Here is a 27959-nt window from a genome sequence, read left to right on the forward strand (position 1 = left end):
ATGGTGCTTTCTTTGTCTTTTGAGAATTGTAGCTGCCATGAGTAGAGACGGGGGGGGGGGGGGTGAAGGAGAGAGAGAGGTGATTTGGAGGCCACTCATTCTCATTCTTATACCCCTCTCCCCAATTTGAGGATTACCCCCAGCTGGAGTGCAGGTGACAAGTAGTTTCTTGTGAATGTAAGGTTTGAACTGTCCCTGTGATGAAATGTAAATTTCTTATTTATGCCTTCCCCTGCTGGAGAGTGGCTGCTTAAATGGATGATAGTCTTTTAACACCAGGCTGGGTGTTGGTCTGTCCTTTGTTTCTGATAAATTAGTTTGGGCCATCTTTTCTTAAACTTGAATCATGTAACAACAATGTGATACAGAAGAATCTTATAACTTTACCTATTATGTTGATAACACATATTTTACCAGGACAATAATGTTCAGTAGATTATGAGTTTTCAAATGATATCTCACAGGGCACTCTTTGCACAAAATTTTTCATAGTCTTGTAAAAGTAGTGAACATAGTGGCACAGACTGTCACACTGAGCCAGGCTAGAACTCAAGTCTTCTGACTCCCAGGCCAGGGCTCTGTCCACTGAACCATACAGTCTCACTGGAATTGTTGGAGAAACTCTGATATGTCTGTGATCATTTATGTAGTCTCTTATTTTAGAAAGTACAAATATAAACAGGTTTTGAAGACAGATGCAGCTATCTTCACATCCCCATGCATGAGATTTTGGTTTTTAATATTTTAAATTTCTGATATCCTGTAACTAGTTTTATCTTTTCCCCCATCTTCACCCTCCAAAGTCTATTTTCCTTTGGATAATATTTCATATTTTGATCTTTTGTAATAGAGTTCAAAAATTAGTGTAATCCTATTGTCACGGTGCCTGAAGTGTCTCACAGCAGAGTGTGCCAAATGCAGATCAGACTGTTAGAAACCAGAGCAGACACCCCAGACTGGTGGTATATTCTATCATTAGATTTCACCAAGCGTGTAACGATAGTGTACTCCTGGATCACTATATTAGTTTTCCCATGGAGTCACAAACAATCCACTTATGCTCTCTAGCTTCTCTTTACCATCCAGATAAACTGGACTTTGCGATATAAAAGGTTATTAAAACCAAAATCACATACATTAGGTTCTTCCAACTCTGAAGGATCGATCATTTACCCCAAGTCACTCAGGACCTTACCAAAAACAATGCTGTATCTAATTCCTTTAGTAAACTAAAACTAAAGATTTATTAGCTAAGAAAAGAAATGAGAGTTATCGAGAGGCTAAAGCAGATAAAATACATTACAGTTGGATCAGGGTTTATTGTCCGAATGATAACAGAGGTGTAGTAGTCTGCCAGTCTCTTAGAGTCTCTTCATAAGTTCCCCACGGGTTCCTAAAAATGGCTTTGGGGAACCTCTGTCTGTTATCTGGAACACCTGCTGATAGCACTGAGATGAATCAGATAAAAATTGCTCAAAGGCTCCAGTATTTTATAGATCTTGTTCACAGGAAGGCAAGCTGACAGGCACCTTCATCCCAGCATAGGCTCTGATGGGTAGCCAATGCAGACAGGGCTTGCATTGTTGCTTTGAAGTTAGCATACTGAGTCTTTGGCCTTGGGTCACCACATCAAGGACTACTTGCTTTGAAATTAACATTCTATTTCCTATACATACACAAGTAATTTGGTTACAATGATATAATACAATTGCCAACTACTCATTACAATAGAAATAGATAATTTAAAGCAATACAGTTAACATTCATTTCGTTTTCAGGAAGTTCACATATCAAGCAAATTCTTATCTTAATGCTAACATATATCACTGATCTAGGGCTAATTAAGCATAGGGGTATATATACACAATGCAAATCAACAAGTTACAGATACATGAAGACAATAGTGGTAACATTACTTTGAACTATTCCAGCAGATGTGGCTTGACCCCACTATAATGCCTCTTGGCATTCTTTTGCTTCCCATCTGCACAAGTGAGTTGATACTCTTAACAGTTCTTTGAGGTTGTGAGCTGGGCCCCCTAGCTATCAGTGTCACACCTATTAAATGAGTTTTGTTTCCAGAGGTACCGCTCTACTGCTGTCGGGGAAGGAGGGACTGAGTTCAGATTTAAGAATTTTATTAAAATGATGTTAAAATAAAAAGCAAACGGTACAGAGTTTAAGCGTAGAAGTTTCTGGTTATCAGGGAATAATGTACAGATTATCAAGGGGTGCGAAGTTTGGTTTAGGATTGGATGGCGTAAGGAATACTTAATCTGCAATATCCCCAATTGGGGTTAAAAGGTTAACAGGTCAAAGTACAGACATTGAGACATGAGGGTATGTTGTTCATATAATGGCTATGTTCAGGTGTGGAGTATAATGAGTGGATATGATGATGAGGATGGATTTACCCTCATTTAGTGAGATTTAATGTTCAGCGACAGGTTTCAGAGTAGCAGCCGTGTTAGTCTGTATCCGCAAAAGAAAAGGAGTACTTGTGGTACCTTAGAGACTAACAAATTAATTTGAGCATAAGCTTTTGTGAGCTACAGCTCACTTCATCGGATGCATGCAGTGGAAAATACAATGGGGAGATTTTATATACACAGAGAACATGAAACAATGGGTGTTACCATACACACTGTAATGAGAGTGATCAGGTAAGGTGAGTTATTACTAGCAGGAGAGAAAAAAACAACAACAAAAAAACAAAAAAAACCTTTTGTAGTGATAATCAAGGTGGGCCATTTCCAGCAGTTGACAAGAACATGTGAGGAACAGTACGGGGCGGAAAATAGACATGGGGAAATAGTTTTACTTTGTGTAATGACACATCCACTCCCAGTCTTTATTCAAGCCTAATTTAATGGTGTCCAGTTCGCAAATTAATTCCAATTCAGCAGTCTCTTGTTGGTATCTGTTTTTGAAGTTTTTTTGTTGAAGAATTGTGACTTTTAGGTCTGTAATCGAGTGACCAGAGAGATTGAAGTGTTCTCTGACTGGTTTTTGAATGTTATAATTCTTGATGTCTGATTTGTGTCCATCTATTCTTTTATGTAGAGACTGTCCGGTTTGGCCAATGTACATGGCAGAGGGGCATTGCTGGCACATGATGGCATATATCACATTGGTAGATGTGCAGGTGAATGAGCTTCTGATGGTGTGGCTGATGTGATAAGGCCCTATGATGGTGTCCCTGAATAGATATGTGGACACAATTGGCAACGGGCTTTGTTGCAAGGATAGGTTCCTGGGTTAGTGTTTTTGTTGTGTGGTGTGTGGTTGCTGGTGAGTATTTGCTTCAGGTTGGGGGTTTGTTCAGTGAGTTTATGGTTCCAGTTCATATGGTCCAATGGAAAAAGTCTCTCAAGCCCTTTCTTGTAGTTGATGCATGATGTTGTTCCAGCTCACGCCTCCTGGTACTGTCAGTGGCCAGTGATGTGTTCGACGTAGATGTCCCTGGACCATCGGATGGTGCCTGAGACCATGAGGCACCGCATGAGCCGTGCGTAGTGTTGACTGATCCCACAGGTCCGCAGCACATGGTTGTTGCAGGGGCCCCAGGCGCCCAGTTCTCCGACGATCAGGGCGTCCATCTGCACCTCGTAGCTCTTTGCTCTCAGGGTGTCGGCCAGGGGTGTGTACTTTTCCAGCTTATGAGCTTGGGCTTTGGGAAAGGCCGGGGTCCTGTTCTCAAAGGAGACCGTGACATTGACGAGGTTGATCTTTTTCTGGGCCTTCTCAGTGATGACCATGTCAGGTCGAAGCTGGCTGTTGGTACCAGGGATGGTGCAGTTCATGGCGACCTCCCCCAGGTGCAGTGCTATGGCTTTTACCAGGCACTTCTGGATGGTGTTGTGGTGCAGCTGCCAGGCTCTAGAGTGGGGCTTGCAGCTGCACAGCACATGGGGCAAGGTCTTGCTGGAGTAGCCACACTTCCTACAATGCTTGTCTCGGTTCCTGTGGCAGACGGCTCCGTTGAGCGGGAAACAGTTGAGCCCGGCACAGTGGATGAACCGCTAGTTGGTGAAACGGGTGAACCCACCCCCTGCGAGGAAGTGGTTGCTGGCATCCCACTTGCTGGTCAGCTCAAAAGCTTTACCCTGGTCCAGTTTACGCTTCAGGGTTCCCACGTACAGTGAATGGATGGCTGCCTTCAGGGTCTGCTCCAGCATGCCCCTGGTGCTCAGGGTGATGATGGTGTTGTCGTTGGACCTGATTTGCGGAACCAGGACTCCCAGCTCCTGGCTCTCCTCGCACCACTCCCAGTGGCAGCCCATGCGCTTCCCCAGGCGACGCGTGGCACTGTGAGTGTGGGACCACAGTAAAGCGATGTCGCTCCTGTCCTGTCCGAATTCGCCATCCAGGGAGCTGCTCAGGAAGGTGGCAATGTCTTGGTTGCAGGGGGCTCTGCCGATCCGCTTCTTTGTCACGTCACAGAGGGTGTTCGCCGCTATGTTCCTTACCGTGGCATAAATACCAAGGGCATCAGGTGAGATTGTACTCAGGCAGATAGACTGAGGAGCCGGCTGTGCGTCTGTGGACTCCTGCTATTTTTAGGCACAAGCTTGAGCATAGCTAGCATGGGTACGTCTATGAAAGCTGGGAATCACACATCCCATCTGAAATGTAGACACACCCTAAGAAGGCTGGAAGGGTAGAGAAGCTGGCAGTCTGCTCCAGAGGAGTGCCTGAAACCTGGGGAACAATGGCCTTTCTGAAACCCTGCGAAGGTGGAGAACTGTGCTAGCCCTAGACCATGGGATGGAGTGAGATAGAGGAGCCTGATAGGGTTGCCAATTTTTGTTGGACGTATTCCTGGAGATTTCATCACATGACAATCTTCAATTAAAGATTAATTCCTGGAGACTCAAGGACAATCCTGGAGGGCTGGCAACCCTAGAGCCTGAGTACCTATGTGAGGATATTGCATCCTAACTGAGGCTCACCTATGAAGGAGAGGGGTGACCAACTGGACTTTGCTGGGGCTGAAGACTTAGTTGTCTTTATATTTATGTTGGATGTATTAAGGGACTCTGTGACCCAGAAAGGGGCAGACTCTTGAATTGTCTTGACTGCAGGGTTGACTACAGCTGAAATAGCTGAAGAACACAAGAGGGAAACTGACACAGCTGCAACAATGCCACATCCAGCATGAGGGGGCATGCCGTAGGGACACCACTTTGCTATAAAACCACTGTTGGTTTTATTAAGGGCCTTTCATTTTTCTTTTACTTTTTAAGCCCAGGATCTGTCAGGGCTTGTGGTTAAAAGAGGAGAAAGCTTTGGTATTCCTGGTTGCAGTTGAGTGATGTTACTTAGGACTTACCTACAGGAGTGTTGGAATCATGTTATCCAGAAGAAGAGATACCTACAGTAACTCTTGTTTCCAACTGTATTGACCGCACAGAGACATGCTGTAGGAGTCCTGTTCCTTGATACACAACCAAAAACCATTTTAAAGATGAAATAGATTCCTCAATTCCAACGTTATTGAGATGGAGAGCATAGTCAATCCCACACCCACTAACAGTCCCGCGATTTTTTTTTACCTTCGGAACTCTGTTTCCAGCTGGACTCCAATGTGGAGAATCAGTTGCATAGGGGGCAATGTAGCTGGAGAACAGGAATTACTATAGGTCAGGGATGGGCAAACTTTTTGGCCTGAGGGCCACATCTGGGTATGGAAATTATATGCCGGGCCATGAATGCTCACAAAATTGGAGGTTGGAGTGCAGGGGGCGAGGGGTGAGGATAAGGGGTTGGAGGTTCAAGAGGGTGCTCTGGGCTGGGACCGACAGGTTCAGAGGGTGGGAGGGGGATCAGGGCTGGGGCAGGGCATTGGTGCATGGAAAGGGGTCAGCGGTGCAGGCTCCTGGTGGTGCTTACCTCAAGGAGCTCTTGGAAGCAGTGGCATGTCCCCAATCTGGCTCCTACGCAGAGGCGCGGCCAGACAGCTCTGTGCCCTACCCCGTCTGCAGGTGCTGCCCCTGCAGCTCCCATTGGTCATGGTTCCCAGCCAATAGGAGCTGCAGGGGTGGCGCCTGGGATGGGGGCAGCGTGCGGAGCCCCTTGACTGCCTCTGAGCGTAGGAGCCAGAGGGGGGACATGCCGTTGCTTCCAGGAGCCACACAGAGCAGAGCGGCGCAAGCCCCAGACCCTACTCCCTGGCAGGAACTCGAGGGCCGGATTAAAACGTAGTTTGCCCACCCCTGCTATAGGTGAATAACCACCTTTTCTCCATCCTGACATTACTTCCACAGTGCCCTACTACAGGACACTAGCTTGTGGTGACTTCACTGAGGAGCCCTGTTAGCTGAACAATAATTGAAGCACTGCTCTCCCAAACTCATGGGTTAATTTTAAGAAAAGGCTAGGATGGCACTCTTGCATGGCAACTTTTTTCATGTTGTAGGAGTCACAGCTGCAATATAAAAGTGATAAATGACGGGGACCATAAATTTCACAATGCACTTGCCAATAGGGAAGAAAGTATGTCTGTAGAGGAGCATAATCTTTTTTAAATTTTACCTTAACTGCTGGCATCTATCCTGAATTTTCTGTGCAGCCCTAATTTTGTGTCATATGTCCTGCAAGTCTAACTTAACTTTAAACAACCCAAAATTTTACTTAGGATTGGGAAACCTTGTCTGCATTTATCACAGTATGCTAAATGTTAAATTCCACAGGGCAAATCTCTGAAATCTGAATCCAATTCCTGCTAAAGTAAATGATTGTCTTTTCTTTCATCTAAATGGGAGTTGATCTGGTCCCTAAACAAGAGACGTGGAACCATAAAGCACATTACAGTGGTCTAATTTACTTGTGCAGCAAAAGGACTTGTAGTCTACATCCAGTCAACGTAGATACTGCTAGCAAAACACTACTGTTTACTGTTTCCATGTTGATTGAATGTTCAGATTATATAGGCCTAAAGTATAAATATAATTTGAGTGGCTTCTCAATAAGAATATAAATTGCTATTTTTATTATGAATCATCTCCTACACACACATTGTTTTAACTTGCTAACCTCAGGAGCTGTCAGGGTCCCTGGTAAAAATAGAGCTTTGCTATTGCTGGCTCTATAGCACTCTGATGTCAGTTCTGTAGCCAGCCAAAACCATGATAAAAAGCAGTTCTTGCCACAGTATAACCTAATTTTCCCTGTTCCAGTGTAGACAGAGATGAACTATACAACCATACTATAAGCCACTTTTTCCACTTGGGACCCAAAAGACACCCAAACAAAGGAGTGTATCATTTGGATAATGTCAAGAAACCAGAGATGGTGGTGGTTGATAGCGCTCAGTTTGAATCACTGATCAGAGTGGGGTTTAATGCTTGCATCTGGGTATGTCTGTCTTCTCTTCCCTGAGCTACAAACATCCTTTTTCATGTATTTAAATGAAAGCTGGGATTTTCATGAGAGACAAGATGGGTGAGGTAATATCTTTCATTGGGCCAACTTCTGTTGGTAAGAGAGACGAGCTCTCTTACTTACACAGAGCTCTTCTTTAGGCCATGAACCTAAAGCTGGGCCTTGTGAATCACCACCATTGCACAGCTCCCGATACAGAGGAGTTGGCAACACAGTTGTCTTGTATGACCTGAGACAAGAGGGATAGCTCAGTGGTTTGAGCATTGGCCTACTAAACCCAAAGTTGTCAGTTCAATCCTTGAGAGGGCCATTTAGGGATCTGGGGCAAAAATTGGGGATTGGCCCTGCTTTGAGCAGGGGGTTGGACTAGGTGACGTCCTGACATCCCTTCCAACCCTGATATTCCATGAAAGCCATGTTTACGGATCAATGGCACCTCAGGCCAAAAAAGCAACCATCAGATTGTCTAGTTCCATGTTTCTCAAATGTGGCCACGAGGGGCGTTTTCTTGGGGCCACAGAGGTGATGGGGGGAAGGGGCCAAGCAGTGGTTGGGTGACAGAAAAGCTGGAGGAGCAGCCAGCCACCGTCTGTTCCCCACCTTCCCAGGGATGGTGGGATTGGACTTCAACCCTGGGGTGCTGTGCGGCAGGCTACACCCACAGGGCTTTGGGCTCCATTCCCTGGCTGTTAGGTGGTGGGCTGTGGCTTTGAGCTCACCCTCCCCAATTGCCCCTGGCCCCTGCTGCCTCCCCTAATGCCCCACTGCTTCTGTAACACTTTCCCATCCAGGGCTTAATTTTTCCCAGGTCTTGCCGGGACGGAGCAAGTCTGCCATGAAAAGTAATATTTGTATGTTTGTTAATATCGCTTTTCACAGTAGACTTACTAGTTAGCAAGTCTTAAATAAATAAACCCAAACAAAGCAAAAGAAACAATAAGAAAAAAAGACAAGAACATACAAAGCGCCTTCTGTTTCTATTCTGCTTAGGCCCCTAAAGACTAGAGTACATTACTTTTATTACTGAGTGTGAAGTGAGCTGTAGCTCACGAAAGCTCATGCTCAGATAAATTGGTTAGTCTCTAAGGTGCCACAAGTCCTCCTTTTCTTTTTGCGAATACAGACTCACACGGCTGCTACTCTAAGACCCCTACGGAAACACATTACAATGATCTGACATGTATACCTGCACATTAATTTGTTTTTCCTAAAGTTAATTACGTCTTTTAGGGAAATTTGTCACGTGGCCACCAAAACATTTGTTGCGAGAACCCCTGCTCCAGCCTGCCCCGCTTCACATCTCCGGCCAGTCGTCCCCGCGCCTGGACCGGCCACTGGCAGGGGGGGAGGGGGGGGCGCGGCTGAGGCCGGCTCTGCACTACGGCAGCGGCGGCGCCCCCTCGGGCGGCTGCAGTGCGCAGAGCAGCTGGGGAGCGCCTGCTGGGGGAACTGCAGCGGCTCCGCTGCCCGCCGCGGGACCCAGAGCGCGGCTAGCACGCGCCTGAGGCCGCGCGGCCCGCGGGGAGCCCCGCCTCGGCCACGCCGACAGGGCAGCGCGATTTGGACACTTCTCGCGACAGCGGCGGAAGCTCGGCCTCCTCAGTGTACGCGTCGCCATGGCGACCGCGGCGTGGGTAAGGTTCGGCGCTGCTGGCTGGGGGCGCGAGGACAGAGCGGCGGGGCGGGTTCGAATGGAACGGGCCGGAGCAGATCCCCGGGGACCATGAGCAGCAGCAGCAGCGACAGCAGGTCGCGCGCAGGGGCCGCCTGCTCCCGGCTCATTGACGTGACCAGCAACGCGGCGCTGCTGCCCGCCCCCCCCGCCGCGGAGGTACGGAGCCGCGTCCCTGCCCGCTTTGCACTGGCTGCGGGGCAGAGCCGGGCTTGGACGCAGCGTCCCGCCGCCTCCTGTTCCTATCAAGCTGCGCTGCCTGGGGCCAGCACCTTGCTCTTCTCTGCGCTCAGCGTCCCCTGTCTCCGAGATCTCACTGCTCCGTGGGGTCCTAAGGCTGGCCAGGGGGACGCTTCCTAGGCAGGCTGCATGTGTGGGGGGGTGGGGATGGACTGAGCAGCCGGTCTCCAGTCTAGTTCCCTGGCCCTAGCCCACTGCAGAGCCGCGTTGGCAGGCACCCCTCCTGGGAGCTTGGCCGCCTAGTTCCAGGGTGTCCCCCTCCCTGTGCCAGAACGAGGAGTTTATGCACAGTTGCGGAGTCATACTGTGAGTCAGAAGAAACCTTCCTAAAGAGCACCAGGAGTGCAGAGAACAAGAGGTGGGAAAGGGCTTTAGGGAGCCATTGCTGGGGCTAGGGAGCTGGGCTTTGACTGCAGGGGCCTGGGGACCTGGAGGTAGCCAAGTGCCCGGCTGCTGATCAGTGCACTCTAGCACCCCAGGCTTGCTCCCAATTGTTGTGTCTCCCCCCCCCCCCAACAGGTGTTAGGTGGTGCGTTCCTACCTACAGTGATGGAAAAGCTGTGCCTCCGCCACAGGACTGTGCCCATAGCTATGCCCGTAGAGTCTCCATAGTGTAAATGTAGTCTGAGTCACAGGTGATGCACCAGAGCAAGCAGCTGCTTCTCCTTGGAGGGAGGCACAAATTGGGCTGGGGAGCAGAACCAAAGGCCAGAGCTGAGCAGCAGAACTCCTGGCTGACTCTGGCCTCTGCTGCATGCAGGTCCTCAGCCTCACTGTAGGGTCCCAATGAGCATCCCAACCTCCTCATCCCCATTTTAACTAATCCTTTACTAATCCAGCACCTTTTGTCACATGATATTTACTTAAAATATTTAAATAACCCCACAACCCTCCCAAAATTAAAAAAGGCGTCAACCTGCAGTTCGTTGTAATTTTATGTTCCTTTCAAATACGTTTCTATATTTGCTGTATGCAGCTGTGACACCTAGGTTTTAACCCTTACTCTAGTCAGGATGAGTATACTCACTCTCAGTTGAAGACCTGTTACCCCTTTATTGCCTGTGCCATTTCTGAAAACCATTCTCCATCCTGACTCTTATGATGTGTGCTCCCACCTATGCCACATATTTCAAGGAGTGGCTTTTTTTAGTCTCTGGAAGATCTGTGGGTTTAAGAGGTATAACAGCAAATGCATCCATGTAGATGATTTCCTACAGAAAGGAGGTGAGATAGACTGAAGATCTTCTGTACACACTACTAACACTATACTCCTTGCAGATGATTGACCTTGCCTAGTTTATCTCATGGTAAAACTACAATGTCCTCTCTCCTCTGGGATTTTACAGTGGGGTTGCTAATGCGTATTAATTATCATGTGGCAAAACACACCCTTGTTTAGCAATGTAGACAAAGCCTTAGACAAGAACATGCAATCCAGCTCACCTAAGAGCTGATAGAAACCTTACCTGTTCTAGTGACTCCCTGATGTAGTGGTTCTCAGACTGTGTTCCATCGCATAAGAGGATCTGCAAAGACTTTCTACAGATCCTTGGCAGTTCCAAGGTTCATATTTTTGTGTGTAGAATTTCTTTGCCTCTTTTCGAATCCATCCCTGCTTCTAGATACTGCTAAACCAGCATTTCTAGACTCAGTTCACTTTTATCTCCAGTTTTAAAATATACTTTTGGAGAATTATTTCATTTTTTTCCCCACTGGAAGCCTCCAGATTGATACATACATCAGGAATAAATAAATAAATAAATAAATAAATCTCCAATGAAGATGCTCTTGAAGTCAGTGACAGAGGATTTACAAACTTGGGAAAAAAGCTAATCCTTGATTTTAAAACCAGCAAAATTAGAAGGGAGGAGGGTCTGTGCAGTTTTAATTGCAATTAATGTGTTTGAGATGGGGCATGAATTTTGGAAAAGTTTGGGCATAGTTTCTTCAAGTTCAAGAAATTCTAGTCTAGTGCCTTCATCCTGATGTTTCCAAGACAGAATGGCTAATTTCTAACTGCCTCAAAGCTGTCCTATTGATCTGTTAGCCAGTTTTCAGACATTTCAGAGGAGAAAAAAAGATAGCTTTTTATTTAATTGCTTGTTTCTGTGGAGGATTAGTGACATTAATTTTAATACTTCAAAATGCAACTACAAGTTCCCTTTTTGTTTCAGTTTTTAGTTTCACCTCATCATTTTGTCAATTTTAACAGCTGCATTACTTCATATACTACAAAGCAGTAGAGATATTTGGTTCAACGATTTAAATAAAGTCTGACTGATCATTAAAACTTATCTTTACAAATTCAAGGACAAAAATTTTTCTTATTAAATGTTGCAAAAGGGAGTATCTTCAGTGTGCTAGGAATTTACTTGTGTTATCCAAGGCTTTTCTTCATTGCGTTTCTTTATCATTCTTTCAACTCATTCCTTTGAAACTGTGGTATGATGGCTTTGATGTGAAGTTAAAGGTGAGGCTCAAGGATATTGCTTGGAAATGAAACCAATTGCCTGCTAAAGCAATAGCAAAAAGTGTAGTTAATATAAAAGTCCATCATTTTAACAATACTTTATTCAGTAGGAAAAACAGCCATTAATAGGTGATACTCAGCTATTCACTGACTTTTGTTAACAGTGGGATGTGATTTTTGTATTGCACTAAATTGTTTTGTTGCTCTGCTTAGAATTTTTGTTTTTCAACATTCTGAAGTCTGTTGCCATTTTAGTAAATACAGCTTTCAACCTGTTAGAAAACTGTTTTCAGTAGCATGAATTTTTAATATTTTAGAATTGATAGCAAAAAAATAAATATAAAAATGATCTGTAACTAGGTGACTTCTAAATGAAGAACATACTTAAAATTACTTTTACACGTATTGCAAAAGTATATGTAATAATTGTGACTGATCAGAGCTGGTGGAGTAGAGAGAGATGTGGGACTGGACTCTTAAAATTTATACTGTGCATAAGCCAACTATATATTCATAAGTATATATCTGTTCAGTGTAATGCAAGACATAGAAGGCATGAAACAAAGAGGATATTAGAATAGAATATTGGCATTGTTAGAGTGTCCATCACCTTTGCGGTCTCTCCTCCATTTACAAATCTCTCATTAATACTAATTTATTCTACAAAGCCTTATACTGTTGTCCACCAACCAATAGATAAAACAAAGAAAACAAGTGAAACTGCATGTGAGCAAGCGGTGATTTTCTGCACAGTAACTTGCTTTTGCTGCATTTCATTCCTCTGACCCTTTGTCTGCTGGCAGCAAGATCTGAACTCTATTTCCATATTTGTTTTTTAAAGCATATAAAACATGTTGATCTCAAAGTAATTACAAATAATAAATTTTTCAGCTTTTCCACAGCATTTATTTCACAAAACTGTTGAAACAAAGCAGCAGGGGGACCCATTTCACCAATTTTTTTCTTTTTACTTCATCCCTTAATTAATCAAGTCTTTACAAGAAGATGTAAGAAGTTGTTATAAAACCTGAAATACCAGTATTTTCATAATTGTCTTGAGATAACTGCTGTTCTTAACCATGGTAAACAGTTATTTATCACATTTAGGTTCAAGATCAACTCACCATAATGAAGAGACAAGTGGAAGAGAGAGTGAATTTAAATGCTATCTGCAGTGCTGGAAGGTAAAAATAACATTTTGATTGCTGTGTGACTTTCTTTTGAGCATATTAAACAACTTTGAAGTAGGCTTGTTATTAAATAAACAGTGGAGAATGATGTCCAACAACATCTTATAATGACAACAGCAGACTGGGCAGGACTTATCGTCAGAAGAGAAACACTGAAAATGCCAGAAGTAATTGATTTTATTCACCTGGACTATTGTTTTTAGGTTATGCTTGTTTCAGAAAAGACACAATAATGTTAGAAAAAGTCCAGAGAAGCACATCAAAAATAATCAGAGGATTGGCAGGAATTACAGGCTAAAAGTTAGGTCTGTTTGGAAAGGAAAAGACTAACTGGGTAGGTGGACTTGATTGTGACGATGAAGGATATAGTGAAAAGTGATCATAGAATCATAGAACATCAGGGTTGGAAGGGACTTCAGGAGGTCATCTAGTCCAACCCCCTGCTCGAAGCAGGACCAATCCCCAACTAAATCATCCCAGCCAGGGCTTTGTCAAGCCTGACCTTAAAAACTTCTAAGGAAGGAGATTCCACCACCTCCCTAGGTAATGCATTCCAGTGTTTCACCACTCTCCTAGTGAAAATGTTTTTCCTAATATCCAACCTAAACCTCCCCCACTGCAACTTGAAATCATTACTCCTCATTCTGTTATCTGGTACCACTGAGAACAGTCTAGATTCATCCTCTTTGGAACCCCCTTTCAGGTAGTTGAAAGCAGCTATCAAATCCTCCCTCATTCTTCTCTTCCGCAGACTAAACAATCCCAGTTCCCTCAGCCTCTCCTCATAAGTCATGTGTTCCAGTCCCCTAATAATTTTTGTTGTCCTCCGCTGGACGTTTTCCAATTTTTCCACATCCTTCTTGTAGTGTGGGGCCCAAAACTGGACACAGTACTCCGGATAAGGCCTCACCAATGTCGAATAGAGGGGAACGATCACATCCCTCGATCTGCTCGCTATGCCCCTACTTATACATCCCAAAATGCCATTGGCCTTCTTGGCAACAAGGGCATGCTGTTGATTCATAACCAGCTTCTTGTCCACTGCAACCCCTAGGTCCTTTTCTGCAGAACTGCTGCCTCGCCATTTAGTCCCTCGTCTGTAGCGGTGCATGGGATTCTTCCGTCCTAAATGCAGGACTCTGAACTTGTCCTTGTTGAACCTCATCAGATTTCTTTTGGCCCAATCGTCTAATTTGTCTAGGTCCCTCTCTATCCTATCCCTACCCTCCAGCATATCTACCTCTCCTCCCAGTTTAGGGTAATCTGCAAATTTGCTGAGGGTGCAATCCACGCCATCCTCCAGATCATTAATGAAGATATTGAACAAAACCGGCCCCAGGACCGACCCTTGGGGCACTCTGCTTGATACCGGCTGCCAACTAGACATGGAGCCATTGATCACTACCCTTTGAGCTCGACAATCTAGCCAGCTTTCTATCCACCCTAGCGTCCATTCATCCAGCCCATACTTTTTTGACTTGCTGGCAAGAATACTGTGGGAGACCGTGTCAAAAGCTTTGCTAAAGTCAAGGAACAACACGTCCACTGCTTTCCCCTCATCCACAGAGCCAATTGTCTCGTCATAGAAGGCAATTAGATTAGTCAAGCATGACTTGCCCTTGGTGAATCCATGCTGACTGTTCCTGATCACTTTCCTCTCCTCTAAGTGCTTCAGAATTGATTCCTTGAAGACCTGCTCCATGATTTTTCCAGGGACCGAGGTGAGGCTGACTGTCCTGTAGTTCCCAGGATCCTCCTCCTTCCCTTTTTTAAAGATGGGCACTACATTCGCCTTTTTCCAGTCGTCCGCGACCTCCCCTGATCGCCATGAGTTTTCAAAGATAATGGCCAATGGCTCTGCAGTCACATCCGCCAACTCCTTTAGCAGTCTCGGATGCAGCGCATCCGGCCCCATGGACTTGTGCTTGTCCAGCTTTTCTAAATAGTCCTGAACCACTTCTTTCTCCACAGAGGGCTGGTCACCTCCTCCCCATGCCGTGCTGCCCAGTGCAGCAGGCTGGGAGCTGACCTTGTTCGTGAAGACAGTAGCAAAAAAAGCATTGAGTACGTTAGCTTTTTCCACATCCACTGTCACTAGGTTGCCTCCCTCATTCAGTAAGGGGCCCCCACTTTCCTTGACTTTCTTCTTGTTGCTAACATTCCTGAAGAAACCCTTCTTGTTACTCTTAACATCTCTTGCTAGCTGCAACTCCAAGTGTGATTTGACCTTCCTGATTTCACTCCTGCATGCCCGAGCAATATTTTTATACTCTTCCCTGGTCATTTGTCCAATCTTCCACTTCTTATAAGCTTCTTTTTTGTGTTTAAGATCAGCACTGTTAAGCCAAGCTGATCGCCTGTCATATTTACTATTCTTTCTACACATCGGGATGATTTGTCCCTGTAACCTCAATAAGGATTCTTTAAAATACAGCCAGCTCTCCTGGACTCCTTTTCCCCCATGTTATTCTCCCAAGGGATCCTGCCCATCAGTTCCCTGAGGTTGTCAAAATCTGCTTTTCTGAAGTCCAGGGTCCATATTCTGCTGCTCTCCTTTCTTACCTGTGTCAGGATCCTGAACTCAATCATCTCATGGTCACTGCCTCCCAGGTTCCCATCCACTTTTTCTTCCCCTACTAATTCTTCCCGGTTTGTGAGCAGCAGGTCAAGAAGAGCTCTGCCCCTAGTTGGTTCCTCCAGCACTTGGACTAGAAAATTGTCCCCTGCACTCTCCAAAAATTTCCTGGATTGTCTGTGCACTGCTGTATTGCTCTCCCAGCAGGTATCAGGGTGATTGAAGTCTCCCATGAGAAACAGGGCCTGCGATCTAGTAACTTCCGTGAGTTGCTGGAAGAAAGTCTTGTTCACCTCATCCCCCTAGTCCAGTGGTCTATAGCAGACTCCCACCACGACATCACCCTTGTTGCTCACGCTTCTAAACTTAATCTAGAGACACTCAGGTTTTTCTACAGTTTCATACCGGAGCTCTGAGCAGTCACACTGCTCCCTTACATATAGTGCAACTCCCCCACCTTTTCTGCCCTGCCTGTCCTTCCTGAACAGTTTATATTCATCCATGACAGTACTCCAGTCATGTGAGTTATCCCACTAAGTCTCTGTTATTTCAATCACATCATAATTCCTTGACTGTGCCAGGACTTTCAGTTCTCCCTGCTTGTTTCCCAGGCTTCTTGCATTTGTGTATAGGCACTTGAGATAACTTGCTGTTTGTCCTGCTTTCTTAGTATGAGGCAGGAGCTCTCCCCTTTCACGTTCTCCTGCTCGTGCTTCCTCCCAGTATCCCATTTCCCCACTTACCTCAGGGCTTTGGTCTCCTTCCTCCGGTGAACCTAGTTTAAAGCCCTTCTCACTAGTTCAGCCAGTCTGCTTGCGAAGATGCTCTTCCCTCTCTTCATTAGGTGGAGCCCGTCTCTGCCTAGCACTCCTTCTTGGAACACCATCCCATGGTCAAAGAATCCAAAGCCTTCTCTCTGACACCACCTGCGTAGCCATTCGTTGACTTCCACGATTTGACGGTCTCTACCCAGGCCTTTTCCTTCTATGGGGAGGATGGATGAAAACACCACTTGTGCCTCAAACTCCTTTATCCTTCTTCCCAGAACCACGTAGTCCGCAGTGATCCGCTCAAGGTCATTCTTGGCAGTATCATTGGTACTCACGTGGAGAAGCAGGAAGGGGTAGCGATCTGAGGGCTTGATGAGTCTCGGCAGTCTCTCCGTCACATTGTGAATCCTGGCAAGCAGCATACTTCTCGGTTTTCCCAGTCAGAGCGGCAAATAGATGACTCAGTCCCCCTGAGGAGAGAGTCCCCGATCACCACCACCACCACCCGCCTCCTTCTCTTCGGAGCGGTGGTCGTGGAACCGCCATCCCTAGGACAAAAAGAAAAGGAGTACTTGTGGCACCTTAGAGACTAACCAATTTATTTGAGCATAAGCTTTCGTGAGCTACGGCTCACTTCATCGGATGCATTCAGTGGAAAATACAGTGAGGAGGTTTATATACACAAATCTCCTCACTGTATTTTCCACTGAATGCATCCGATGAAGTGAGCCGTAGCTCACGAAAGCTTATGCTCAAATAAATTGGTTAGTCTCTAAGGTGCCACAAGTACTCCTTTTCTTTTTGCGAATACAGACTAACACGGCTGCTACTCTGATCCCTAGGTCAGTGCATCTCATGCCTTCCAATCGGCGGAGTCTCCTTCTGTTCCCTTCCCTCAGATGTATCATCTAGTCCGCTCTCTGCATTAGTACCAGTGGAGAGAACATGAAAATGGTTGCTTACCTGTATCTGCGCTGCTGGTACATGGATGTTCCCCTTTCTTCTTCTGGAGGTCACATGCTGCCAAATTTCTTCACCGTCCTCCTGTCCCTGCTGCGCAGCCTGCTCTGAATCTTCAGAACGTTGTGCCCGTAGAAGGATATCCTGACATCTGTCCAGGAAATCTTCAGTTTCTCTTATGCAAAGCAGGGTCGATACTTGTTTTTCCAGACCTTGAACCTTCTCTTCCAATATGGAAACCAGCTTGTACTTTGTGCAGACAAAGTCGCTTCTGTCCTGTGGAAGAAAGACAAACATGGCACATCCAGTGCAGGTCACAACAGCTGAACACTCCCCGTCTATATTACCTTCCTTCTACAAGCTTCCTCAGGAGTTGTAGTAACTACTCAGAGAAGCCGGCAAGATGTAAGCCTCAGTGGGCTCTCAGAAAACTCCCTCTGTTAGCCTCTCTGCCGTTCACCACTCAGCTTGTTCGCAGTTGACTGGCTTTTTATAACAGTCAGGCCCACTCAAGGCTCACCTGGAACAAAGCACTCCCAAATCACACTTTTCAAACAGCCAGTCAAGCACACAGTCAAACTGTCCCCACAACAGACACTCAGATACTCACCAACACGGCCTCCCTAATGCAGCCCTTAGCGTACCTCCTCTCAACAGATCCCAGGCAAACTCCCTCTGTTAGCCTCTCTGCTGTTTGCCGCAATCAGACATTGTTTTCACCCTTTTCCATAATATGAAAATAAAGAGGATAAAACTGAAATGTAGTAATTACAAAATAAACAGAAAATATTTATGTACATGGCATATGGCATATTGCCAACTCCTGCAGTTTTATCACTTGTCTTACAATATTTGTCTTTTTTTTCATAGAACCCTAACTTGTGAAGTCAAGTGGTTATATGAAAATCTCAGCTTTATTTTTATAAGTTAAGTTTCTCGACTTGACGGTTGCAGAGAAAAGTTTCAAAATGTGAACCTCTCCCTACACCCGAAAGGCTCAGAAATCAGAAGGCAAAATAACCCCAAATTTGTTGGTTTAAAATCATGAGATTTTTGGGAAAATATTTTATAATTTTTTGAGGCTCGTGATTTTTGGATGCCTGGGGTTGTCAAGTCTGTAATAAGTTTCTGTAATTGACTCTGTAAGAGGAGTTGTTGTAGCTGTGTGGGTCCCAGGATATTAGAAAGACAAAGTGAGTGAGGTAATAATCTTTTATTTGACCGACTGTTGTGGTGAGAGAGACAAGCATGAAAGATATTGCCTCAGCCACCTTAGAATTCCTTCTTCCTCCACCTTAACAAAAGAGGTGCATTCAGCAGTGCAGAAATTGTCAGGGCCAGGATTTCTCAAAAGGCAGTATATGCAACCACAGATGACTGCTGCAGTCATGTGATACATGGATTGGTTTATCAGAGTAGAATCCATTATAACTACACTGACTAATATTATAAGGGTGTTACACTAAGTACTTTTGAGTTTTAGATCTCATATGCTAGATTTTAAAGTTTGAGAACTGTTGGTCTAGGTGTAATATTATTATTTTGCTTTAATATCCAACATTTCTGGGCCCTTTACTCCAGGTAAAATGACCAAAGTTGTATGAAAGGGCCCTAAAAGGTATGGATTTGGCTCTGGGAGAATTCTGGCACAGGCACTGAGGAAGACAGCTAGTGCAATTAGGGAAGACAGCCATAGGCTGTCCTCTGGGGTACCCTTGCAAGACCTAGTGTGCATGTGTATCTGGGGGGGGGAGGGGGGGGGGCGGGGGGAAGCACTGTCACTCATAGGCTGTCAGGGACAGGCTGCCATGATTTCGACAGACCCTTTTCCCAAAGCAGTCTAGAATCAGGACTCTGCAAGAAGGCTTAAAGCCACATTAACCTCCACTTTCTCTGTCTGCACTGCAAAAAAGATGTGTTCTTAACTCAGGTTAGCTAATCAACATTAACCAGCTCTGGTTAAAATATCAGTGAAGACGTGGCAATTTAGCTTTTAACTTGAGTTAAGAGCTCAAGTTCAACCCCTAGCTGTTCTACAGGCTAACTCAAGTTAAAAGCCAAATTGCCATATCTTGGCTGCTGTTTTAATCAGTGTTAGCTAATGCAGGGTAGATAGCCAAATTAAGAACACACTTTTTTTTTGCAGTGTAGACATATCATCAGAGGTGCAGCCCAGAATCTTACCCATCCTATTGCCCTAACTTTTCAGAATGAGCCCCTTTTTAATTCACATGTGTGTCCATGAATATGAATGTAATTAAAAATAGAAACACTGTCTGCATAACTCTTCTTTATTTTGTTAAATATGAATCTGGTATGACATAGAAGGTGAACCTTTGGGTTTAGCAATTCTAGTCAGCTTTTCCCCTTTCTTTTTATTTGTTTATTTAATTGTGGTAAGATCCAGTGGTTCCAATCAGTCTTGAGACCCAGTGTACTAGGCATTGTACAAATACATAGGCAGAACCAGTCCCTGCCCCAAGAACTTGCAATCTAAAAAGCATAAAAACTGAAAAATGGTGGTGGAAAGGGATGCAACATACATATTACAGCTTATGGTTAAGGTTGACCCATGTCATGTTTATTGCATGGATTTTATTTTTTGTTTTGATTTTATTTGTGCCGGAGGGTTTAAGTGGGAAATTGGGTAAAAAGAAGAAGGGTGAAATTGATGGGCTGAGAAGAGGAACGAAAGAGTAAAGATCGGAGGGGAGAGAGGAAAGGAGGTGACTGGACAAAAGTGGTCATGTAACTGGAGCAGAGATCATTGGCCATGTGAAGAGGACTATCATGACAGTTGGTAGACAAGGATCTGAAGGCTGCTCTGACTGCTATTGGAGGGCTTCTGGTGGCTGGAGCCTTTGATGGGCTGCTACGGAAGCTCTCCCTACACCTGCTGTCTTTTGCTATTATGCCCTTATTTTGTTGATGGAAGAACAGGAAATAGGTCAGTAGAACAGATTTATGAGAATTCTCAGATATGCTATATTTTGATATCAAGCATTTTTTTTTCAATTCTTTTTCTCACATTTGTTTTATTAGAAACAAAGGAAGAACAGAGGCACGAAAGGTTAGTGAGTCATTTTTTATTTCTGTTGTACTAGCAATTGAAGTGTGCTATTTGCTTTTCAAATACAGAGGAAGATGCCATCCCTGTTCTGAATAGCATGCGGTCGAAACAGACAAAGTGTTGGGGAAAGGGATACAATGTACCCACTGGTCAATTAGGATGATGGGTGACACTTGGCTTATGGAGGTTTTTTTTATTGTTTTGATGTATATTTCTTTATATATTTGTTTCACTAATATTAGGGATTTTTGGGAGGGCCGTAGTTGGGGTTGAAGTGAGAGTGAAGAATGGTGCGGAAGGGGTTGTGTGAATTAAAGAAAGAAAGATGGCAAAAACATAATGGGAAGAGACTGATGGTGGGCAGCTAAAGTATTGCAGTGATATCAAAGGGGAGGGGAGTGTAACAAGGTGGTATGGTTCTTCTGGTGATCCACCTTCTTCAGGAGGTGGTGGAGTCCTGCATAAAACTACTGAAGTTCTGCTGACTCACTGTGGCAGGTGCAGCTTGCCGACTCAACCCTTTATATAAGGAAGGTGAGAGTGGCTCTTCGCAACAGGAAACTGGGGCCTAGGTCAGATAGGTCTCTACAGGGAAACCATAGGAACACCGTAGGCTGAGGTTTACGTTTTTGTTGTGTGATCGGCCAGTAAAGCCAAAACTCCCAGGAAAAGAGGTATGTTTAGATTAAAAAGAGTTTGTAGATTCTGTTCCGGGCGTGATGTGTTGTGTGGGGGTGTCCACCTGCTTGCACTTGGGATGAAGGGGGACAGCAGTGAAAGGTATTATAGCAAATGAAATAAATATACATCAAGAGTTCAAGTTACAGAGTTGAGCGAATGATGATATGTGAAGGCTTCTCCTGGCAGCTGCTGCCCATGTAAAGGAGTTGTAGGAGAGGTTTCTGGGTCCAGTATAATGGGCTTGTTCCCCTGGAACTGGTGGGCGGGGGGAGGTTGGAAGGCGCTGACTTTACCCCTTACCCCTTTGCCTGTAGCTGGTCTTGGGATTTCCATAGTCCACTTGAAATTGCTGCTGCTGTTTCCGATGTGGAAGGGACAGGAGAGGCATCTGTTACATGTGTTTTGTATGGATTGGATTGTTTTCATTGAGCTTTAATGACTTGAATTTTATTGATCTGCGTTGGAGACACTTCGTCTGAACTGAATATACCATGCAAATCTTGGATGAGTGACCTGTTTATAAAACTCGCTTGTAGTTATTATTTAAAAATGTTATTTCATTTTGTTTGCATCAGCCTGTGGAGAACAGAATGAATGGTAGAGATAAGGCATTATGCAAGTGAGCTTTTCTGTTCTTGTTTGAGGGAGTGCCAGATCTGCTTAATATACTTTTAAAATCTCTCAGTCACTCATGATTAGCTAACTGCTTGGCAGTGGTATGGATCACCAGTCAGGTTTGTGCATACTGAGTAGCAAAATGTAGAAATTAATGTGTTTACTTAATGTGTACACAAATATACATATTCACCCCCCAAAACGCATATGAATATATATAGAAAATCCACCTGGACATTAATATAGTAGTTCCAACTTTTCCAATCTCTGGTGCCACAATGATCATTAGGAGCAGATTGAGAAAAGTATTTAGGTGGCTAAAGATGCAGATAGATACTTAGGACTTTGCAACACTTGTGAGTTACAGCGCAATAAAGGAGCCCTGGGCGCACTAGCTCACTACCCATCCACACTGGCAAGGCACATAGAGCGCTCTGTCTCCGCGGCTACAGCGCTGCTGGTACTTCACCTCGGCGAGTGGGATAACGTTTGCTGCGCCCTCGCTGGAGCGCCACGGTGCCAGTGTGATTGAGGTGTTGCTTTACTGCCCTCTGATCAGCCTCTGGAAATGTCCCATAATCCCCTTAAGTCAGGTGGCCACTCTTGTCATTGTTTAGAATTGGCTGTAGGAATGCGGAAATGCCCTTTGACAGCTCCGTTTCTGACAGTCAGCTGCTTATCAGCTCCGAGACAAAGCAACCATTAGTGTGGAATGCTGTGTGTGAGAGAGAGAGGTGTGGGGGAGGAGGGTCTGCTGCTGTCTGAACTTACAAGACAGCATGCTGACATGCTCTCAGCTCCCCCAAAAACACACTCTGTCTCCCCCCACATACACACTACACACTCCCTGTCACACTCCACCCCATCCACCCCCATTTGAAAAGCACGTTGCAGCCACTTGCATGCTGGCATAGCTGCCCATAATGCACTGCTCCCAATGCTGCTGCAAGTGCTGCAAATGTGGCCACGCCAGTGCGCTTGAAGCCGTCAGTGTGGGCAGACTGCTGTGCTTTCCCTACTGCGCTCTCCGAAGGCTGGTTTAACTCAAAGCGCTCTACGTCTGCAAGTGTAGCCATGCCCTTAGAGGGATTTTCCAAAGTGCTTGAGTTAGGAGCTATCTTCCATTAACTTTAATCTGAGTTAGGTGCCGAACCTACTGAGGGACTGTTGTAAATCCCTCGGGTGTCTGTCTGCATCTTAGCCACCTAAATACGTTTGTCAATCTGTCCCTAAATGAACAGTGCAGGTTTTAGATCCTGAGGCAGTAAGGTGTTTTTGTATTGCTGAGGATCAGGGATCTTCCTCTAGAACAATACTCTCTTATTTTGTGCTGTATTAATCAGCTTGATGAGACACCTATGTAATGATGTCAGAGAATAAGAGATGGTGATTAAATTTATTCATTTTATGTTTCTTTAGAGGAGAGGAGAGAAATTCACAGTAATATGAATTCAAGCCGAAGAGATGGTGATATTACTATTTCATTTGTTGGTATTGTGGTAGTGCCTAGAAGCCCAAAGCATGGACTAGGGCTCTGTTATACTGACTGTTGTATGCATATGGAAAAAAAATTATCCTAAAATTATCCTATTAAAAATTATCCTATCCCTGTCCTAAAAATCTGAACACATGGTGTTAGACAACTCGTGGAGTAAAACAGGAGAGAGGATGGTAGCAGATAAGTGATTATAATAAGTAGCAGGCATAGTATGGTAGTAAGTACAGGATTCTGCGAAAACCACTGCCCTATGGAGGTGTAATTTCTAAAGCACACTAATGTGTTGCTGGGTAGGCCTGCTGGCATGCACTAAAGGTTCCCTCTTGTACTTTAACTTAGTGCTCTTTGAACTAGTACGTTAAAGGGCATTAGGGAACATTACAAAGAGATTACTCATTACAGAACGACTGTAATGAGTAATGTAAAATAATATACATTACTCATTCTAGTATATACAGAGAGAGCAAGCCCTGAAAACACCCAATTTTTGGACATTACATCAAACAAAAATTGCAAAAAGTAAACCCCAAAATATGAAATTAATAAACCAAAAAAACCAGCCAACACAGAAGTCCTGATTATAAGCTATAATGTCAGTATTTACTCTTTCAACACCAGAGTATGTAGTTTTCACTTGTGTACGTGCTTTGATCATCAAACAAAACTAGTTACTAAGTACATTAGCAGGGTGTTTTGATTCTTTGTATTCACTACAACATCAAAGCAATGAAAGCTCTTTACGTTGTCGTTGGAAAGATACAGTGTTGTTATCAGTCTTGTGCTTTTTATAGTTTCCCCAAAACTGTGCCAGGCAGTTGAGTGACAAGAACAAGCCCTTTGTGTGTTAAAAGACTGACATTTGACTGACGAACAAATGTGGCATTATTTCATCTAGATAATTTATTTTGTGACTTTTCCCAAGATACTAATCCTTAGCAGGCTGATGTTTTTCTAAACTACTAATTAAAATATGCATTGGAGAAGAACGTGTGTGCATCCATGTGGTGATGACAGTCATGACAAATTCCAGAGCCATGTAATAAATCACATTTATCTTTAACTTTTGGCTGCCTCATGTGTACCTAAATACGTTTGCCTGCATTCTACCCACTACTCTGTCACCCCTAGGGCTGCTAACATTCCTCAACTCTCATCAACTCCAAAGTTTTCTTAAAACAAGCTGCCACAGAAATGTTTTGACCTTTCCCCCTTAAATAAGAAATTCACTGTTACCCCCAAAATAATGTCCCTCCTCAGAAGTAGGAGGGATAATATTCAGTCTTGCACCAGTGACAGATTTCACTAATCTCTTGTGACCCATTGAGGAAATAAGAGCTTTATATAATTGAAAAGCTCTGCATTCCCTCTTTCTAGTGAGATACATAGCGCTTGTTTCTTGCCTTGGTTTAAATAGTGACCTATTATTTGCAATATTATTACCTATAGAAAACCTTTATAGTAGTTTTTAGAGATTTTTTAAAATATATTCGTTATCATTTTCCTTTCCCTCTTGGGCTTGTACATTTGGATTTAAATGATAAGTGAGTCTGACTTTACAAGCAGAGGGATACAAAAATCATATCAAAAGAAAATTTAAATATCTCAAAACAGTTGCTTAGGATGTCCTGTATAAATTTAATATCTTCACCACTTGTGACTGATGTGCATAATCCTAAACTCAGGCTCAGAAAATACACCACTGCATGTGTTTTCTCTATTATAGCTGAATTGCCAGTGCCAGCTATAAGGTTGCCTATGTGCTTCTATTGTGAACTCCCTTTTTCATTTACTCATCACTCTTTCAAGTTAGGAGAGAGACATATGGACACAAAATTCAAGGGTGCAGTTTGGCATGCAGTGGGTTTGGTGTGGTGCACTGCCTCAATGGGAGCTCCTAGAGTTATAGACACGAGGACTTGTCTGCAGGTGGAGTTCTTCAGACATAGTTATTCTGGAATAACTATTCTTGAAGAACAATATGCATGGACATGCTTATTCTGGAATAAGTGTGTCCACATGTTGAGTTAATCAGGAATGACTCTGTGGGTAGACAAGCCCTGAGACACCCTTGAAGAGGAGGGAGTGTGCCCTTTCCAGAGTGAGACCAGCTCTGCAGGCCAGTGTGCAGTGTGGATAGTGTCCTATCTCTGCCCCCTCTGGGGTGTCTAGCTGTAACAGCATTGCTGGATGGGAGTCTGTCTTTCTTTTGTAGTAGTGCAAGGACCACAGTTGTGTTTCATTTTTGCATGGGAGTTGGTGGAGGTAGAGAGAGGGGTTTTTTGTATGCCCTCTCCCTACTCCTTTGCATTCCCTGCATGTACTAAACACAGTTCTGCTCTAAGAATGTCAGATTTAATATTGTTTCAATCTACAATAACTACAAAATATGTCCTATCTAATGGGGCTGTTGCCCAGACCCTGGATTAGACATAAATTGGAAGGCATGGCTTTGATTTCTCTCTTTTCTAAATTAAATGGACTTGTTTTACTTAAGCTAATTGCGATTCCTTTGATACATGCTGCAAGGTGCTCTTGGACTCAGAGAATGAAAACAAAACTCAGGATTCAGAGCATCCAAAAGCTGAACGCGTGTATACATTGTCAAAATGTGAGATCTGGTCTGCCGCGGAATGGGAAAAGTCTAAAAGCCAAGAGGAACAGCAGCCAAAAGAAGGCTGGGGGGAGGTGAATAGTTACATGACTAGGTATTGTGTTTTGATGTTTTTTAATCCCTCATACTACTCCCCCCTACCCCATATTGATATTTTATTTTCTGCAAAACTGTAAATCAGTGTGCAGTGCAGGAACAGAATTTAAATACTGAAATAGTAGGGACACTCAACCTCTGGCCAAGGACAGTCTGTAAAGCTTTCTTTGTCTTTAATGTTTAATAACTACATAAGTAACTTTGCTGCTGTACTCTAGAATTTTAACAATTTAACACACCGAGGGCCAAATTCACCACCAGTGTGAGTAGAGGGACTCCACTGATTTGAGTACAATTATGTCTGTTTACACCTTTGGTGGGTATGGCATACCCAATGTTAGTGCACAGCATTTTTAGTGTGTTTTCTTTGAGCTACTGAATGACAGGACAAATCTGAAGAAACGTTGTTCAGAAACATGGTGTCTGATGGTTCTTATTTTGCCTTGACTGTGATGTCTTCCCAGGGAGCTTATGATCACATTCTTTTGGATATACCTGTCACTCGAGAACAGACAAATCATTGGGCTGTGGCTGAAACTGCCCGTAGTGAACTTGCAGCACTTCTGGTAAAGTATGAATGTGCCCAGTCAGAGGTAAGTCTTAAAGAATCACCCTTCCTCCCTTCCCCCCAAAAGAACCCCCTAAATGTTCTTTTCCTGTTAATATGAGCTGTGCACACATTGCAGAGACAGTAGATCCAATAAATCTCCTTATGGGGAATGTAAAATGTATCTTTGTTTTATTAATTGTGGGATTTTGTTTTTGTTTTCAGATTACATTTGTTCTGATTTGCCATGAGTTTTTTTTCCTGCTTATATCAGTTGCCAGTCTTTGCACCATTATCTTGCTCGTTAATTGAAGTTGGCATCAGGATGATTTTCATATTGTGTTTGTTTGGACGTAAAATACAGTATTTCACAATTCTAACCAAAGTTAATATTTTAACACCGTGGTTATCTCAGTGATTATAACATTTGTTGATTCCAGGACTCCCATATTTTCCCACTTGTTAACATGCTCATTTTTTATTTCCATTACTGAATAACACTTAGTTGATCCAGTCGTGCAGTACAGGTGGTTTTTCTGTGCCGATAGAATTGAATGATAGCATCCTATACTGATAGCACTCTTCATCCAGGTGGCATCTAAAGCATTTAATAAATGTTTCAAGAGCATGTTCTCTTTCTCCCCTTCTCTCTGTGTAAAATGCTTAGGATCCACCTGTATGATGCATCAAAATCAAAATTCACTATGCCCATGAATGAAATATAGCTAAATTTGTTGTAAAATCAAACAACTTTTAAACAGTTCACAGCAATGATAAGCAATGGTTTAGAACAATAAATTATAAATTCTATATCCAAGTGAAACAGGGGTGAATGTAGATCAGTAGAATGTAATTATCTGAGCTGGACTTTGGCCAGTTAACAAAAAGTGCCTACTGATCTTTAATTAATGTATGTGGTCAGTAGCTTGGCTTTACATTTCATCAGAAAGAATTAAAGAAGATGAGATTCTTGTTGATCCTTTACTTGACTCCAACTCTTAAATGAAGGGAGTAAATACTTACTTACTGTTGTGATGACAGACCACTTTATAGAATTTTTTTTACTGCTGTTTTTGGAAAAGGCAGAAAGGGAGTAAAGAAAGCCACCATCACTTTCATCGAAAATACTCAAATTCTTGTTAAATTCATGTTGTTGTTTGTAACATCTACATGTCTCAACTGAATTCAGAGGCCCCTAGTGCTTGGTGCTGTACAGAGTCATAATAAGAGACACTGAATGACATACAGTCTAAATTGACAAGAGAGAAAAAGGAAGTGTTGTTCCATTTCTACATGGGGAATTAAAGCACAGAGAGATTAGGTAGCTTGCCTGTGGTCACACAGGATATCTTTGGCAGAGCTAGGAATTAAACTCTGATCTCCTGAGTTCCAGTCAAGTGCCTTAATCACAAGTGCATCCTTCTTGCATTAAAAGAGCACTCATATACCTTGTTTACCTTAGTTTTAGTTTTCATGTGGTAAGAGCTAACTGCCACATATTGCATATTTTTCATTATAATGGAGCTGGAAGCAACACCTAAGTGTTGCTTAGAACTTTCTATTGTAAATCCCTGTTTTTAG

At 43.8% G+C, this 27959-nt stretch overlaps 1 protein-coding gene across 1 annotated transcript in view; it reads left to right on the forward strand.

Annotated features, from left to right (window-relative positions):
* Positions 1–8999: 8999 nt before the first annotated feature.
* CCDC170 (coiled-coil domain containing 170) overlaps positions 9000–27959 on the forward strand; it is an 83547-nt gene continuing 64587 nt past the window's right edge. The window contains 5 exon segments of the mRNA XM_077811794.1: positions 9000–9030; positions 9033–9214; positions 12873–12949; positions 20303–20330; positions 26296–26424. Of these exon segments, the coding sequence (XP_077667920.1) occupies positions 9000–9030; positions 9033–9214; positions 12873–12949; positions 20303–20330; positions 26296–26424 (447 nt within the window).

This window comes from Eretmochelys imbricata, chromosome 3 (assembly GCF_965152235.1).
Source record: "Eretmochelys imbricata isolate rEreImb1 chromosome 3, rEreImb1.hap1, whole genome shotgun sequence".
NCBI lineage: Eukaryota > Metazoa > Chordata > Testudines > Cheloniidae > Eretmochelys > Eretmochelys imbricata.